The 13515-nt window shown below is 52.4% G+C and overlaps 9 protein-coding genes across 9 annotated transcripts; 6 read left to right on the top strand and 3 right to left on the bottom strand.

The window, feature by feature from the left end:
- Positions 1-177: 177 nt before the first annotated feature.
- On the top strand, positions 178-1236 carry PICMEDRAFT_72971 (hypothetical protein; the record flags this gene model as incomplete). The annotated part of the gene is made up of 1 exon (XM_019164348.1): positions 178-1236. The coding sequence occupies one exon, from the start codon at positions 178-180 to the stop codon at positions 1234-1236; it is 1059 nt and encodes a 352-aa protein (XP_019018065.1).
- A 326-nt stretch (positions 1237-1562) lies between these two features.
- Positions 1563-2771, top strand: PICMEDRAFT_72970 (hypothetical protein; the record flags this gene model as incomplete). The annotated part of the gene is made up of 1 exon (XM_019164347.1): positions 1563-2771. The coding sequence occupies one exon, from the start codon at positions 1563-1565 to the stop codon at positions 2769-2771; it is 1209 nt and encodes a 402-aa protein (XP_019018064.1).
- Positions 2772-3233: 462 nt separating this feature from the next.
- PICMEDRAFT_11907 (hypothetical protein) lies at positions 3234-6627 on the top strand (the record flags this gene model as incomplete). The annotated part of the gene is made up of 3 exons (XM_019159855.1): positions 3234-5539; positions 5627-5705; positions 5749-6627. The coding sequence occupies 3 exons, from the start codon at positions 3234-3236 to the stop codon at positions 6625-6627; spliced, it is 3264 nt and encodes a 1087-aa protein (XP_019018063.1).
- A 255-nt stretch (positions 6628-6882) lies between these two features.
- Positions 6883-7766, bottom strand: PICMEDRAFT_16748 (hypothetical protein). The gene has a single exon (XM_019161329.1). It carries the CDS (start codon positions 7486-7488, stop codon positions 7261-7263), a length of 228 nt encoding a protein of 75 aa, XP_019018062.1. The 5' UTR covers positions 7489-7766; the 3' UTR covers positions 6883-7260.
- On the top strand, positions 7530-7817 carry PICMEDRAFT_33106 (hypothetical protein; the record flags this gene model as incomplete). The annotated part of the gene is made up of 1 exon (XM_019162799.1): positions 7530-7817. A coding segment is annotated over one exon (288 nt), but the record flags the coding sequence as incomplete, so codon positions are not given.
- A 308-nt stretch (positions 7818-8125) lies between these two features.
- PICMEDRAFT_11905 (hypothetical protein) lies at positions 8126-8914 on the top strand (the record flags this gene model as incomplete). The annotated part of the gene is made up of 1 exon (XM_019159854.1): positions 8126-8914. The coding sequence occupies one exon, from the start codon at positions 8126-8128 to the stop codon at positions 8912-8914; it is 789 nt and encodes a 262-aa protein (XP_019018060.1).
- Positions 8915-9482: 568 nt separating this feature from the next.
- PICMEDRAFT_34105 (hypothetical protein) lies at positions 9483-9725 on the bottom strand (the record flags this gene model as incomplete). Its single annotated transcript, XM_019162865.1, has 1 exon — positions 9483-9725. The coding sequence occupies one exon, from the start codon at positions 9723-9725 to the stop codon at positions 9483-9485; it is 243 nt and encodes an 80-aa protein (XP_019018059.1).
- A 422-nt stretch (positions 9726-10147) lies between these two features.
- PICMEDRAFT_33929 (hypothetical protein) lies at positions 10148-11200 on the top strand (the record flags this gene model as incomplete). The annotated part of the gene is made up of 2 exons (XM_019162855.1): positions 10148-10555; positions 10640-11200. The coding sequence occupies 2 exons, from the start codon at positions 10148-10150 to the stop codon at positions 11198-11200; spliced, it is 969 nt and encodes a 322-aa protein (XP_019018058.1).
- Positions 11139-13395, bottom strand: PICMEDRAFT_16744 (hypothetical protein). The gene has a single exon (XM_019161328.1). It carries the CDS (start codon positions 13335-13337, stop codon positions 11295-11297), a length of 2043 nt encoding a protein of 680 aa, XP_019018057.1. The 5' UTR covers positions 13338-13395; the 3' UTR covers positions 11139-11294.
- Between the last annotated feature and the right edge of the window lie 120 nt (positions 13396-13515).

Below are 13515 nucleotides of genomic sequence, written 5' to 3'. Positions count from 1 at the left end.
CCCCGCGGGCGAGTCCAATGCGGCCGAAAGCGATAAGCTCCCTCGAGCCGAGACCGGTTTGCGATAAAAGGCGAGAGATTTCCACCTTTTGCACCTGTCTTGTTTTCCTCGAACAAGGTAGCAATTGAGCCACAGTTGTGTCCATACAGAACCCATAGAGAACCACCCTGACCCACAATGGCCTCTGCTTCTGTTCCTGCCGAATTTTTCACCAACCTAGGTCCGTCCGGACTCAAGATCTCCCGTATCATTGTCGGATGCATGACGTTTGGGAAGAAGTACTGGTCCGACTGGGTGATTGAGGACAAGGAGAAGGTGTTTGCGATCATGAAGAAGTGCTACGATAGCGGCTTGAGGACTTTCGACACGGCAGACACCTACTCGAACGGGTACTCTGAGGTCTTGCTCCGGGAGTTCATGGAGAAGTACAACATTCAGAGAGACAAGATTGTCATTTTGACCAAGCTCTTCTACCCGGTCGAGCCGGACGTCCCCGGGTTCAGCGCTGCGGCCCGGAACCAGTTCCCTGTCTATGAGTTTGTCAACAGCCAGGGCTTGTCTAGAAAGCACATCATGGACGCTGCCAAGGGCTCCAACGAGCGGCTGGGCACGTATGCGGACGTGATCCAGATCCACCGGTTCGACCCGTCCACGCCCATCGAGGAGACGATGGAGGCCTTGCACGACATTGTCAAGCTAGGCTACACCCGGTACATTGGCGCCTCCACGATGAGAACGTACCAGTTTGTCATGATGCAGAACGTCGCCGAGAAACATGGCTGGACCAAGTTCATCTCGATGCAGAACTACTACAACTTGTTGTACAGAGAGGAGGAGGAGGAGATGATGGAGTACTGCAAGCTCACAAACGTCGGCGTCATCCCCTGGTCGCCCAACGCCAGAGGCGTCTTGACCCGGCCGCACGGCGCCACGGGCGAAACAAACAGAACCGCCGCCGACGCCCACCGCATGAAGAAGCTCGGGCTCGACGTCTTGGGCGACGGCGATCAGGAGATCTTGCTCCGTGTCGAAGAGGTCGCCAAGAAGCACGGTGTCTCCATGGCCGTCGTCTCCACCGCGTATGTCCTCAGCAAGGGCTACTCCCCAATCGTCGGCTTCAGCAAGCCTGAGCGTGTTGACGACGCCGTCGAGGCCTTCAGCTTCTACAAGAAGCTCACGCCCGAGGAGACCGCTTATCTCGAGGAGCCATATACCCCGAAGAAGTGGACCTGCTAACTGTGTGTAACTGAAGAACAGTTTTATCTATACTCTACTCTACTCCTAACCCTATCGTCAACTTGACATTTCCCCTTTAGGCAGTTTTTCCGACCTTTTGCGCCGATCGATCCAACGCCCTTTTTTCCGACAAAGCCGAGCTTCGGAAAAGGGGGCCGCGGCCAGCGAGCCTGACGGCAGTGTGTGTCACACGGAGCGGTAGGCAGGGGCGGAGGAGGAGTTGAAGACAGTGTTGATGGCGACGGGGTGTTGAGAAGGAGGCCTGTGCACACGGGGAGGAGCCCGGAGTTGGTGTGCACCAGAAAGCAACACACAGCAGCGCAACGATGATCCCCAAAAGCCTCAGGGAGCTTATCCGGGTGTCAAGAAAGACAGCCAGAGAGTTCAAACAGGCGCTGGAGGATGTTGCTGAGCTTATCAGGGAGAAACAGCTCGAGCAGTCTCTGCAGAGAGAGCCTGTTCGGGTGCCTGTGAGAAACCAAGCTCGGCAGCATCCTCTGGCCGGCCGTGTGTACAGAAGACAGTTTTCGACGAGCCGGGACGTGAGTGCCACGTTCCGCAACATGAACAAGAACGTTCTGCTCAACTTTGTTCGGGCAGGCAACAGCACGGGCGCCGCTGCGTCCCGCAACATGACGCCCTCGCTCACAAACACGCTGAAGGCGGCGGTGTATCAGACACAGCCCTTCAGAGCTGCGACGAGAGTGCAGATGGGCCTTGTGCGGGGCGGCATCGGCAGTGGGATGTACAGACACTTCCCTCGACACAACGCGAGGATGTTCTCCACGTTCGGGCCCAACATGACCCGGCAGGCGGTGGAGAACCTGTCGCAGGGCGTGCGCATGTTCTTCGTGAAGGGCGGGAAGACGTCGCACGACTGCTTGACCCACGCGTACATGAACGACGTCGACATCGGCCACCTGCGTGCCGACGAGGCGTTTGCGGCCAACGACATCGACCTCGCCAGCACCGTCAGCGAGACTGCCGGCTTGAAGGAGTGTGGCTGCATCGTCGAGTTCGATATGGCCACTCCTTCCATCGTCTCTCTCGTTCCGGAGTCGGGCTACTTCGACGACGACCTGTCTTGCAAGATGGAGACTGTCTACGAAACGTCCATTAAGGTGCAGCAGAAGGTCCTCACCGACATCAAGCTCTTCCGCGAGAACATTGGCTCGACAAGCTACAAGTTCGACAAGCAGCGGGAGAAATTGCGATTCTACTGTCCGAACTGCGACGTCACGAAAATGGAAAGACTTCTGCTGGAGTCGTGCATCACGATGGGTGTGGTGAAGAGAAACGAGAGCATCGGCTCACCAGTTCTCGGCGAGCTGTCTGATTCCGAAGGGTCCGAGTTCTCCGGCCCGGAACTGGAAATGGACTCGGACTCGGTCCTTTCTTCCACCCTGTCGTCCGGTAGTTCCGACCGCTACAACCGGTATTCATACCTCAACGGCGTGGAGGAATTCAGCGACGGCTCCATCCTCTCCACGTCCGACGAATTCTTCGAAGTCTCGTCCACTGCTATCCGAGTGTAGCACAATGGGTGGCGGCGCAGCCACGGTTCTTGGTCCAACATGCATGCATCTATGCACGGGAAGACAGGGTTACGCATTTTTATTTTCTTTCAAATTCAGTTCAGTCATTGGGACTAGTGGATCCGGTTTTTCTTTCTCTCTGAGCGTCAGGTTTCAGGCCTAGGGCGACAGACTCTACGTATGGTTATTTTTATTTTCTGCACAATCAAGACTTCTTCTATCTAAATATTTAGTGTTTTATATACAACGCCAATTCGCCCCATAGGCACTGGTTACACACGCCTTGTTCACCCCCTACACACACACACCCGTCTGCGGCGAGGAGCGAGCACCGGCTTCCTCTTCGGGAGCTGAGGAAGAGAGCTGGGATTACTTGACTGATAGGTACCTGGCGGTGGTAGATCAATGAGCGTGTGGCCGACCTGGCTTGGGACCAGAGAGACATAAAGCCCCTAAGCGACTATGTCCGGAGAAACACCAGCCACAGGGATGCCAGAGACGACAGAAGGCGCCAATTCCCAGCAATCGTTCCACGACGACTCTCTTCAGAGGGGCGGACACGATCATGGCAACAAAGACAGTGACTCCAGAAGCACGACACCGAGCTTTGCCGACGCTGCTGACCAAATGGAAGCGGAGGCGCAAGACAACGGCGGTGACGGTGATGGCGAGTCGATTGATTTTCTAGATAACTACATTCCTTCTGAATCGGCGGAGACTGCGAAGGTGAAGGAAGTGTCGATCGATGACGTAGATGAGCCTGGAACGGGAGAAAAAGAGCATGTGCAGGAAGTGGAGCAAACGCAAGAAGAGGCTAAACCTGAAGTTGCAGGAAATAACGAAAGCACCACCACGTTGACGAAAGCGACAGAGGAGCAACCGGCAGTAGCCAGCCTAGAGGTACCTCAGACGAAGGACGGGGCAGAAAACGCAGGTGCCAGTGCATCGGCAGACGAGAAAGACTCTCTGCCGACCAGCGTCAGCATCGGCGACATGGAGTCAATTGATTCCGAGGAACAAGGTTCGGTCATACATCATGAAACACCACACGCCACTACAATTGCTGCTGCTGCTGCTGCCGTTTCACCGAAAGTTAGCATAGAGGAAAGCAAACCGGAAGAAGAGAAGCCAAGTCCCAAATGGTTCAGTTTCGAGGAGCCAGACTTTGACCAGGCGATCCAGAATATAACTTCACCGCAGAATATGAACCTTGCATACCACAGGTTCCAGGATAACGAACACGAACTAGAGCTCAAGTCGACAAATGACAAGTCCGACGTGAAGAACAGCAGGAACAGCTTGAAGAAGACATTCAATGAAATCAAGACGGGCGTGACTGTGACACAAAACGATGCTCTAATCAATGGGATCAACTGGGAGTTCTGGTCGGAGGTCTTCAACGATTATAGCAGCATTGTGAAGAACAAACAGAACGAGTTGAAGATCAATATCACCAACGGTGTACCAAAGGAAATTAGAGGCATGGTGTGGCAAATCATATGCGATTCGAACTCCATGAAGTTGAAGGAATTTTTCATCAACACAAAAGACATCAAGAGTGACTTTGAAAAGCTGATTAAAAGAGATCTTGCAAGAACAAGCTTCATCAAGGATAGTGCCATCAAGGAGAAAATTGACGACCTCTTCAACATCATAAAGACCTACAGCTTGTATGACGAGGAAGTGGGATACACACAAGGCATGGCATTTATAACTGTTCCACTTTTGATGAACATGGAGTCAGATGAAGCCTTCTGTATGCTTGTAAGACTAATGTTCACTTACGGCTTCAGAGAGTTTTATTTACCCGACATGCCCGGATTACATTTGAGGATATACCAATTTGACAGATTGATCGAAGACACAATACCTGAGCTCCACTTGCATCTAAAGAACCAGAAGATCAAGTCTTCGATGTATGCTATACAGTGGTTTTTAACACTTTTTGCGTACAAGTTTCCATTGGACATGGTGCTAAGGATCTATGATGTCGTTGTGGCGGAAGGTCTAGAATCGTTGCTCAAATTTGCGTTGAACTTGATGATTAAGAACAAGGACCATTTGCTCAAGTTGGGCTTTGACGACCTGCTCGACTTTTTGAAGGAGAAGCTATTTTATTACTACTTGGCTGTGCCGGACTCATCAAGGGAGAAGGACAAGGGTGAGACCGAACAGGAAGAAGAAGAGCAAGCGGGGGAATCCAACACATACCAGATAGACCGATTTATCAAGGACTCGATGGAAATCAACATCCTTCCTATCACCCTCAACAAGTACAGTGCGGAGTTTGATGAAATTGACAAGCTTGAAAAGCAGCGTGAGAAACAAGTAAAGGAGCTGCAAGCGAAGAACGGTCTGTTGACCAAGGAGATACGTAAGATCGAGGCGTCTTACGCGCTATTGAACAAGGAGCATGTTGAGATTGCCACCGAGATGGTGAACGGCAAAGTGAAGATTGGAGCCTTGGAGGAAGACAACAAGAATTCACGGGAAGAGATCGAGAAACTAAGGACCCGGTTAGAAAACTTGACGTCGCAGAAAAGCGGCGGAGAGCGTGTTGACTTCAGCGGTCAGTTGTCGCAGGGCTTGGACAAGGAAATTCAGAACGCGATGGACATCAACCTGAAGGTGATGGATCAAAACCGCATTTTGGAAGACACCCTTGCCAAATTGGAAGAGGAGAACCAGGTGCTGAACTCCACATCCCACAAGATGAGACCGGCCAAGCTAGGCTCAATGTTTGGACTGAAGAAGGGCGGCAAGCTGTGGTGACCGTCCCGCCGTTTCCCATCTGTGTCAATCGACGGCTTTTCTATATCTCTATATTTCTATATCTGTATGTCTGTAATCAACAGCTATCTCACTTTATCGTGCTATGGCGCCGACGCGTCGATTTTCTCTTTCTTTCCCGAAGAAGGGAGCCGTTCTCGCGAGGTTTGTCGAGTGAGGGAGGGAAAAACGCTGATTTGAACTGAAGGCAGAGAAGGATGCCGAAGTAGGGAGAGGAGGGTGTGGAACGGGCGGTGGAAGAAGAACAAGGGGTTCCACAAGCCAGAACAGAGAAATGATGATGATGGATTCCGTCAGGGCGTTCTGCCAGAGTGCGCAGAGCGGCGTGAGGGCGTTCTCCACGTCTGTGAGCAGCAATGCGAGAGCGTACAAGAGCGTTGTGAACAGACAATTGAAGCAGAAGCCAGAGTACAAGGTTGGCGACGCCAGACCCAACAAATTGTGGGTTCCGAAGGAGGTGAGCAAGTATCCGGAATACCCGTACGGCGAGGCCCGCATTTTCAGAAGAGCCGACAGAGGATTGTACGGCGGACAGGTGATCACGTTTGGTAACAAGATCTCCGAGATGCGGAACCACAACAGAAGAACGTGGTTGCCGAACGTGGTTGTGAAAACCCTGTGGTCTGCTGCGCTGAACCGCATGATCAGAATGAGACTCACTGCCCGCGTCTTGAGAACGATCACCAAGGAGGGGGGGTTGGACAACTACGTCACCAAGGACAAGGCTGCGAGAGTGAAAGAGCTCGGCATTTTCGGCTGGCACCTCAGGTACGACGTTCTGAGGGCCAGGGACGCTGCTGCGAGACCGCCTGCCTACGAGGTCGTCAAAAGGGACGACGGCAGCGAGGCGAAGGTGTTCTTCAGGGGCGAGTACCGCGGTGCGCCAATCCAGTTGGCTGTGGGCAAGAGAAAGTTGCTGGAGACCCTCTACCCGGCCGTGAAGCAGAACACTGTTGGCGAGCTCAAGTTTGGCCAGTTCAACGTCCCACGGGCCGCCAACAGCATCGAGGAGATCCTCAAGGAGTGCGAGGCGCTCAACGTCGACCTCTCTGGCTGCACCGTGTGAGCGGCCCGACCCGACGCCTGCGCAAGCCTACCTACTGTACATATAGAAGAAGCGCCCGCATATCCGTCTGCAGATCGTGACCACAGACTCTTGCGTAGATAGATAGATGATCACTGCATATAGCAAACAACCCGCAGAACCAAATGTAATTTCCCGATTGGGAAACTACGCATCTGCAAAAACATGCCAGCTAAAAACGCAGTCACAGCGCGTCCACCCCCGCACCTCACACAAGCGCTTTTTGTGCAGCGGCGGCGCGGGAAAGAGAGAGAGAGCCAGTGAGGGCAGAGGGGCAGGCAGGGAGAGAGAGGGAGACAGGGTGGTGGTCAAAATTTTCAGACACAGGTGGTTGAAGATCGGACCTGTGTTGTTGGAGGGGGCGGTTCTAATGAAGAGCATTTCCACAACACACACAACATGGCTGCATCCGGTATGTACAGCACAAGCTATTTCCAAAGGGAACGGTGGCGGCGAAAGAGCCGGACAGAAGCGTGAAGAAGACAGATAACGAGAGACGGCGATTGCAGAAGAAGCCAAGTGGAAGTCGAAGTTCAAGCGACAGCCAGAACACAAGTGGGCGTGCTGGCGACACTTACAGCTGCAGAGCAGCAGAACAAGCGCCGGAGACTGGAACTAGAGCAAGAAACGTGGGCGTCTGGAGACAGACAGCACACGCAGGGCATCACGACAGCAAGAACACACGAGGACCACAAGCAAGCCAGCCCAGCCAGACGACAAGAGTTTGACCAGCCAGATCGACGTTCGACAGTGGAAAACACGCAACCCGGCCACGGCCAGGACCCACCCTGCGCTCTGCCACTCCACCCACGCTGCCCCACAAGCCCATCCTAGAAACAGCATTACTAACATTTCTCCCCCTCCCCGCACTTTATTCTTCGCCAGGTATCATTCTTGGTTTAAACAAAGGTCACAAGGTCGAAGCTAAGGCTGTCGCACCAAGACAATCATACAAGAAGGGCTCCAAGTCCAACAGAACCACCTTCGTCAGATCCTTGATCAGAGAAGTTGCTGGCTTGGCTCCATACGAAAGAAGAGTTGTCGACTTGATCAGAAACTCTGGTGAAAAGAGAGCTAAGAAGTTCGCCAAGAAGAGATTAGGTACCCAAAAGAGAGCTTTGGCCAAGGTTGAAGAAATGAACAACATCATTGCTCAAGCTAGAAAGCACTAAGTCTCTTGGTGTCGACTTTATAGATTGTCTCTAATGTTTAATCTCTAATACATGTATCCTCTTTGCGTATAAGCACGCCTGGCGGCCGGGGTCTTTCCCTGCTCCTCGTAGTCTGTACGGCGCCTGGGAGTCGCTTGCTTAGCTACACGCGACGATTTGCCGGTCGTGTGGGGAACCGCATCGAAGGCCTGTGTCTGCTATTCCTGTGTTTCACCACACACGGTGTCGAGCAGTGACTGCGGGCCTGGGCCCCGGGTGCAGTGGTGGCCCACAGCAGAGAGAACAGCTCGACCACAGGCATAGATACCATGCTTAGACTCGCAGCAGCTCCGAAGAGGCTTGCGTTCTGCACAAGCGGCAGCCGCCACTACTCCGCCGCCTCCGGCAGCACGGGCGGGAAGCCGCCGTCGTTCTTCCACAACGAGGCCAACTTGCCCCGGAAGATCGAGCCTGTGCCGGGGGGCACGGGTCTGGCACAGAAGGAGGCCGTCCCGTTGCCGCCAAAGACCCACCTCGAGGGCGGTTCCGGCGCCAACACCGCCGTTGCCGGCGCCAAGCCTGCGTTGGCTGTGCCGCAGACGGTGATGCCGCCGAAGCCGCTGTTCGCTGACGCCGCCAACACGCCGCCGCCTCCGCCGCCGGGCCCCTCTGCCGACACGTCGAACTACTTCCGCAGCTACAAGGACTTCTGCAAGGGCATGGCGTACCTCGGCGTCGGGATGGGCGTCATCTTCTTCATGTTCGACCAGCACGAGCGCCTCGACGTCAGCGAGAGACAGATGCAGCTGATGAAGAAGAAGCAGAAGGAGCTGGTGCTGCAGATGCAGACGTACAAGAGCAAGCTCAACAAGGTGGCCGTGGAGAACGCCAAGAAGAGCGTGCTCGTGCAGGGCAAGATGCAGATGCACGTGGCGCTGCTCCGACAGCAGCTCCTCGACCTCGGCGCAGACCCGGTCACCATTGCCGCCGCCATCGACAGGTTCGAGCAGGACGTGAAAGTCGACGTGGCCCCGAACACCGTCGAGTTGTGGGTCCCGGGCGAGTCCAGCCTCAAGAGCCTTATCCCGGACCCGCACGAGTACAGCAAAAAGAAGTAGTGTAGCCCTTACCCAGCATATCCGCCCCGCCACCCTTCTGCATTACCTTACATACTTTCTCCGATCCCTTTCTTATTCATATAGCTTTTCCAAAAGTACAGATAGACCTCTTCATACTCCCTTCTGCCCCCGAGGAAAATACCCTTATCCCAAAACCCTCCCGGCCTGCACAGCCCGGATCCCGCGCTGCAAGTATAAAAGGAGCCCGCTCCGCTCTCTTTTGCCATCTCTGCCACTACCCCCCGTGTGTGGAGGCTTTTTTTCCGTCGCTTCGTTCTCCAACAATGATTTTTAACCATTAGGCGCCCATTAGAGTTGCGACACAGGTCTACTCCATACCTGTGTAGTGCTCCGGGTCAGCCTTAGATTGATGTTGGAGAGACGGACGTCTCTCTGGTTTTTTTCGGCTTTTAAATGTCGTGCCGGCAGACTTTCTCTGTCCCGGCTATGCGGCCCTTAACTCACATTCATCCCCGTTTCTGTGCGCTGTGCTGCGGCGTGGCGTGCGAAACATGCTTAGACTATAAACAAACGTAGCTGTAGAAGATAAAGGCAGGCGAGCCGGGCCTCAGCGCACAAGCCTGGCGTCCAGCAGCTCCTCCGCCCGCTGCTCCATCTTGAACTTTAACAACTTGGGCGTCGGGCAGCACGGCGACCGGGCGTCCCTGCCCTCGCTCTCGTAGAACTGTTTGCAGCACGCGTACAAACGGTCGATGTGTGCTGTGCACTTGGACTCGTCGAACCCGTGTTTCTTGAGACAGTCCTGGATGGCGCACGCCTGCGCCTTGCATGGGTCCACGCACTTCCCCATTTTCGATCCTGCTGTGCTGTGTCTGCTGTGCTGGCTGTTCTGGCTCTTCTGCCTGTGTCTGCTGTGCTGGCTGCTTCTCTCCGGCCCTTCCGCAGAGAAGAGCTCCCCCCGACACCCTTGTCCCTGCCCTTGTCCCGCTGCAGACGGCCTGTCTGCTGTCTGCTCGGCCCGCACCGCCGCCCAATCGGGCAAGTCTCGACGCTAAGCGCCCTAGCAAGCGATGCCGCACGGCCAGAGAAGCAGACGAGAAAAAAGGAGTCATCCGGGGCCGTCTGGGACCTCTGGCCAGAGCCAGAGAGACAGAAGACGGAGGTTGTTGGCGCACTAGTGCTTCTTGTGCGTAGGTTGAGGCGATCAGGAGCACCGGTGCAGCCAAGAACAGGACACCCGTTGACGTCTACACACACACACACGCAGCAGCTATGTTTACGGCGACACTAGGGCCCAAGCTGGCCGAACTCGTTTCTCTGTCGCAGACAGCAGCAGCAGAACCAGGACCTCTCCGGGAACAGCTGTCGTCGGTGTTCGGGTCGATCTCGTTTGCGTGCTGGATGATCCTCATGGTGCCGCAGCTCGTGGAGCAGTGGCGGCTCAAGACGGTGGACGGGATCTCGCCGCTGTTTCTCCTCATCTGGTCGTCCGGCGACGTGTTCAACCTCGTTGGCTCGGTGTGGGCAGGCTTGTTGCCCGAGGTGACGCTCATCGCATGCTGGTTTCTGCTCGCCGACTTCATCACGCTGGCGTTCTACCTCTACATCGCCGTTGTGTACGACAGGAGACGCAAGGCGAGGGCCGAGAGAAGACAGCGCTCCGCCAGCACGAACGTCGTCGTGGAGGACGAACCGCTGCTGCTCGGAGAGCACGCAATTCACTACGAGCACGAGGTGCCGGTCCCTGCGAACCAGGACCTGGAGTACGGCGCCACCGACAGCAGCCAGCCGCAACCCCCCCACCCCCACCACCACCACCACCACCACCACGAACACACTGACAGAAGAAAGTCGCAGTCTTCCACCCTCCACGACATAGTGTACGAGCCAGAAAACCACTCCATCTTTGTCAAATATACCCTACCAATCCTATTGGTCATCTGCGCAGGCACTTTCGGATCCATACTCTCGCCGAACAAGGTTGCGTCCGCCTCCTCGGCGTCGTCCCTGCCTCCTGCAGCCGCCGACAGCATGCTCGGTCCTCAAATCTTTGGCTACCTCTCTGCAGCACTGTACCTCACGGCAAGACTGCCGCAAATATACCACAATTACCAGAAGAAGTCGACCAAGGGCCTCTCTTTGCTTTTCTTCCTCTTCACCATGCTTGGGAACATTACCTACAGCTTGCAGATTGTTGCATACAGATCCGATTCCGAGTATCTAATGCTCAATCTCAGCTGGCTTCTGGGCTCGTTTGGGACAATCGCTGAAGATGTCATCATCGTGACACAATTCTACCTTTACAGACACAGCAGCACCAAATGATTCGACTGGAACAGGTAATGCTGCTCGATCTATTATATCTTATCTAACCAATATATATAGTATGTTACTTATTGTACTAATAGAGTCACACTTCTCAATTAGCAGATCCTCCAAAGCTGCCCACATATGTCCATCCGCCAAACTGCTTCTGCACAGACTCGCTGAGAAAGTCATCCACTACAGAATCCATTGGTCTCTCATCAGTAAATTCAGAACTGATGTTGGATATATCAAGCGAATTTTTCACTTGTGGCTTATATGGAGGGATATAGCCCTTGTTGGTGAGTTTGACCCAGTCAATGTCCTTGAAAAATTGATGAGATTTTATCTCCGACACTCCATGGTACCCAAGTCTTTGTGCAGGGTCTCTGTTCAACAACTTGGAAATCAAATCCTTCGTAACAGAGTCCATGTCACTAGGGAAAATCAGAGGGTCTTCCAGAATCTTCTTGTACATGATCGAAACGTCTTCGTCATAGAAAGGCGGTAAAGAGGTCAACATCTCATATAAGAGCACGCCCAACGTCCAGAAATCAACTACCCTGGTGTACCCCTTGTTCAATAATAATTCTGGGGCTAAATACTCCGGAGTTCCACAGAAAGTATTTGTCTTCTGGTCCAATTTCATGTTGATTTTACATAAGCCGAAATCACAAAGCGCAATATGACCTTGGTAATCCAACAAAATATTCTCCGGCTTGAGATCCCTATAAACAATGTTCATGGAATGAAGTGTTTCAATTGCAGATAATAGCTCACAAATGTAAAATTTTGCCCTTATCAATGGGAACCTTCTGGCTTTCTGTAAATGATAGAACAATTCACCACCGTTGATGAATGACAACACAAGATAGAGCTTTTCACTTGATTGGAACGCAAACTTCAATGGTACAATGAATGGACTATTGACCCTACTCAAAACAAATTTCTCAGCCAACGTATGGGTGACTTCCATCTTATTGACAATGTGAGCTTTCCTAATCGATTTTAGTGCGTAAATCTTACCTGTATCTTTCTTTCTTACCTGCATGACCTTTCCAAAAGATCCCTTTCCTATAACTTTCAAAAGATCAAAATCCTCAATCGACAAAGGTTTGGATTCCTTAGTCAAAGGTTTGAAGTCCAGTGTAACATTGAGAGAGCCTATCAGGTCATCATCTGTGTATGGATTTTTCAGATTTATCCATTGATGGTTCAGTAGTCTGACTGGACGCAAGTTATCAAAAGAGTTTCTATTGAGGTCAGACAATTTGCACATTATTGAGCCAATCAAATGATCTTCTTGTTTATTCGACTCTAGTAAGGAGCCTGGAATCCTGATATAAATTTGAATCGTTAAGATCGCGTTATTTGGAGACGTGACATCGAAAGTCGTGACACTGTTGAACTTTGTATGTGCAATGGTATTACCAACTGAACTTATTCTTTCACTCGAGTTTTCAACTTCAATAATAGCGTAAACAAGGTTGTACTGGGCAATAACATTTTTGTTTGGCTCTGCAGAACTGTTAATTCTCAAAGTTGAAGGGAGATAGTAAGATAGATTAGTATTTGCGGCTTCATCTAGAGATTCATTCAACGCATCAATCTTCTCGTTCAGCTCTTCCTCATTAACATGCTGACCCAAGCTTGCCAGTTTGGAAAGAATCTGTTTATTGATTCTCAAAGGCACTGGAATCTCCAAGTCCTTGGAAGAGTACACTTTAACAGTGAGGAGTCCAGGCTTCATTCGGTTGGAGGAGTTCTGCTGGTTCAAAGACATGCCATAGCTGCTTCCAGCAGAGGTTGATACCTCATCGTCGTTTTCTATGACAGGATCTGTGTTCTCCAGGTTTTTGGTAATCAAAACTGGCTCCCTGTTCTCCTCACTTAGGTTCAACTTGTCAACACCCGATGATATTTTACTCAAGTCAGAGCTCGCTAGCGTCTTTCTAGAATCACTGAAAGTTGCTTGTCCATCCACGGGTGTCTTTGATGCTTCTCTACTGTAATTGTGGCCATAACTTCCGCTGTTGCGGTTGTTGTTTTCGTTTCCTGCTCTCTGATCGTCTGAACTGTAGTCCGCAGAGGCCCTCGACGAAGGCTGATGCTCGTCACCTGACGTTTTGCTCTTGAATAGCTTCTTCCAATTGGACATGTCCGCTTGCACTTGTATACGTCAGATCCTTTTCCTCTGGTGGGGGCCAGCAACCAACAGATCAAGTTCTCAGCCTCTGTCTCAGATGGTCGTTTCCTTCTGTTTGTTTGTTGTTTCCGCCTCCGCTTTCTCTCTCTCCCACACATTTTTTTCTTTGTATTTCCTTTTTCGGAAGAAG

The sequence above is a fragment of the Pichia membranifaciens genome (genome assembly GCF_001661235.1).
Source record: "Pichia membranifaciens NRRL Y-2026 unplaced genomic scaffold PICMEscaffold_3, whole genome shotgun sequence".
Classification (NCBI taxonomy): Eukaryota; Fungi; Ascomycota; class Pichiomycetes; order Pichiales; family Pichiaceae; genus Pichia; species Pichia membranifaciens.
This window is presented reverse-complemented; position numbering and strand designations above follow the sequence as displayed.

Excerpts from the sequence above, each read along its gene's own strand:
- PICMEDRAFT_16744 (XM_019161328.1), bottom strand. The coding sequence starts at position 13,337 with ATGTCCAATTGGAAGAAGCTATTCAAGAGCAAAACGTCAGGTGACGAG.
- PICMEDRAFT_16748 (XM_019161329.1), bottom strand. The coding sequence starts at position 7,488 with ATGCTGTTTCTAGGATGGGCTTGTGGGGCAGCGTGGGTGGAGTGGCAG.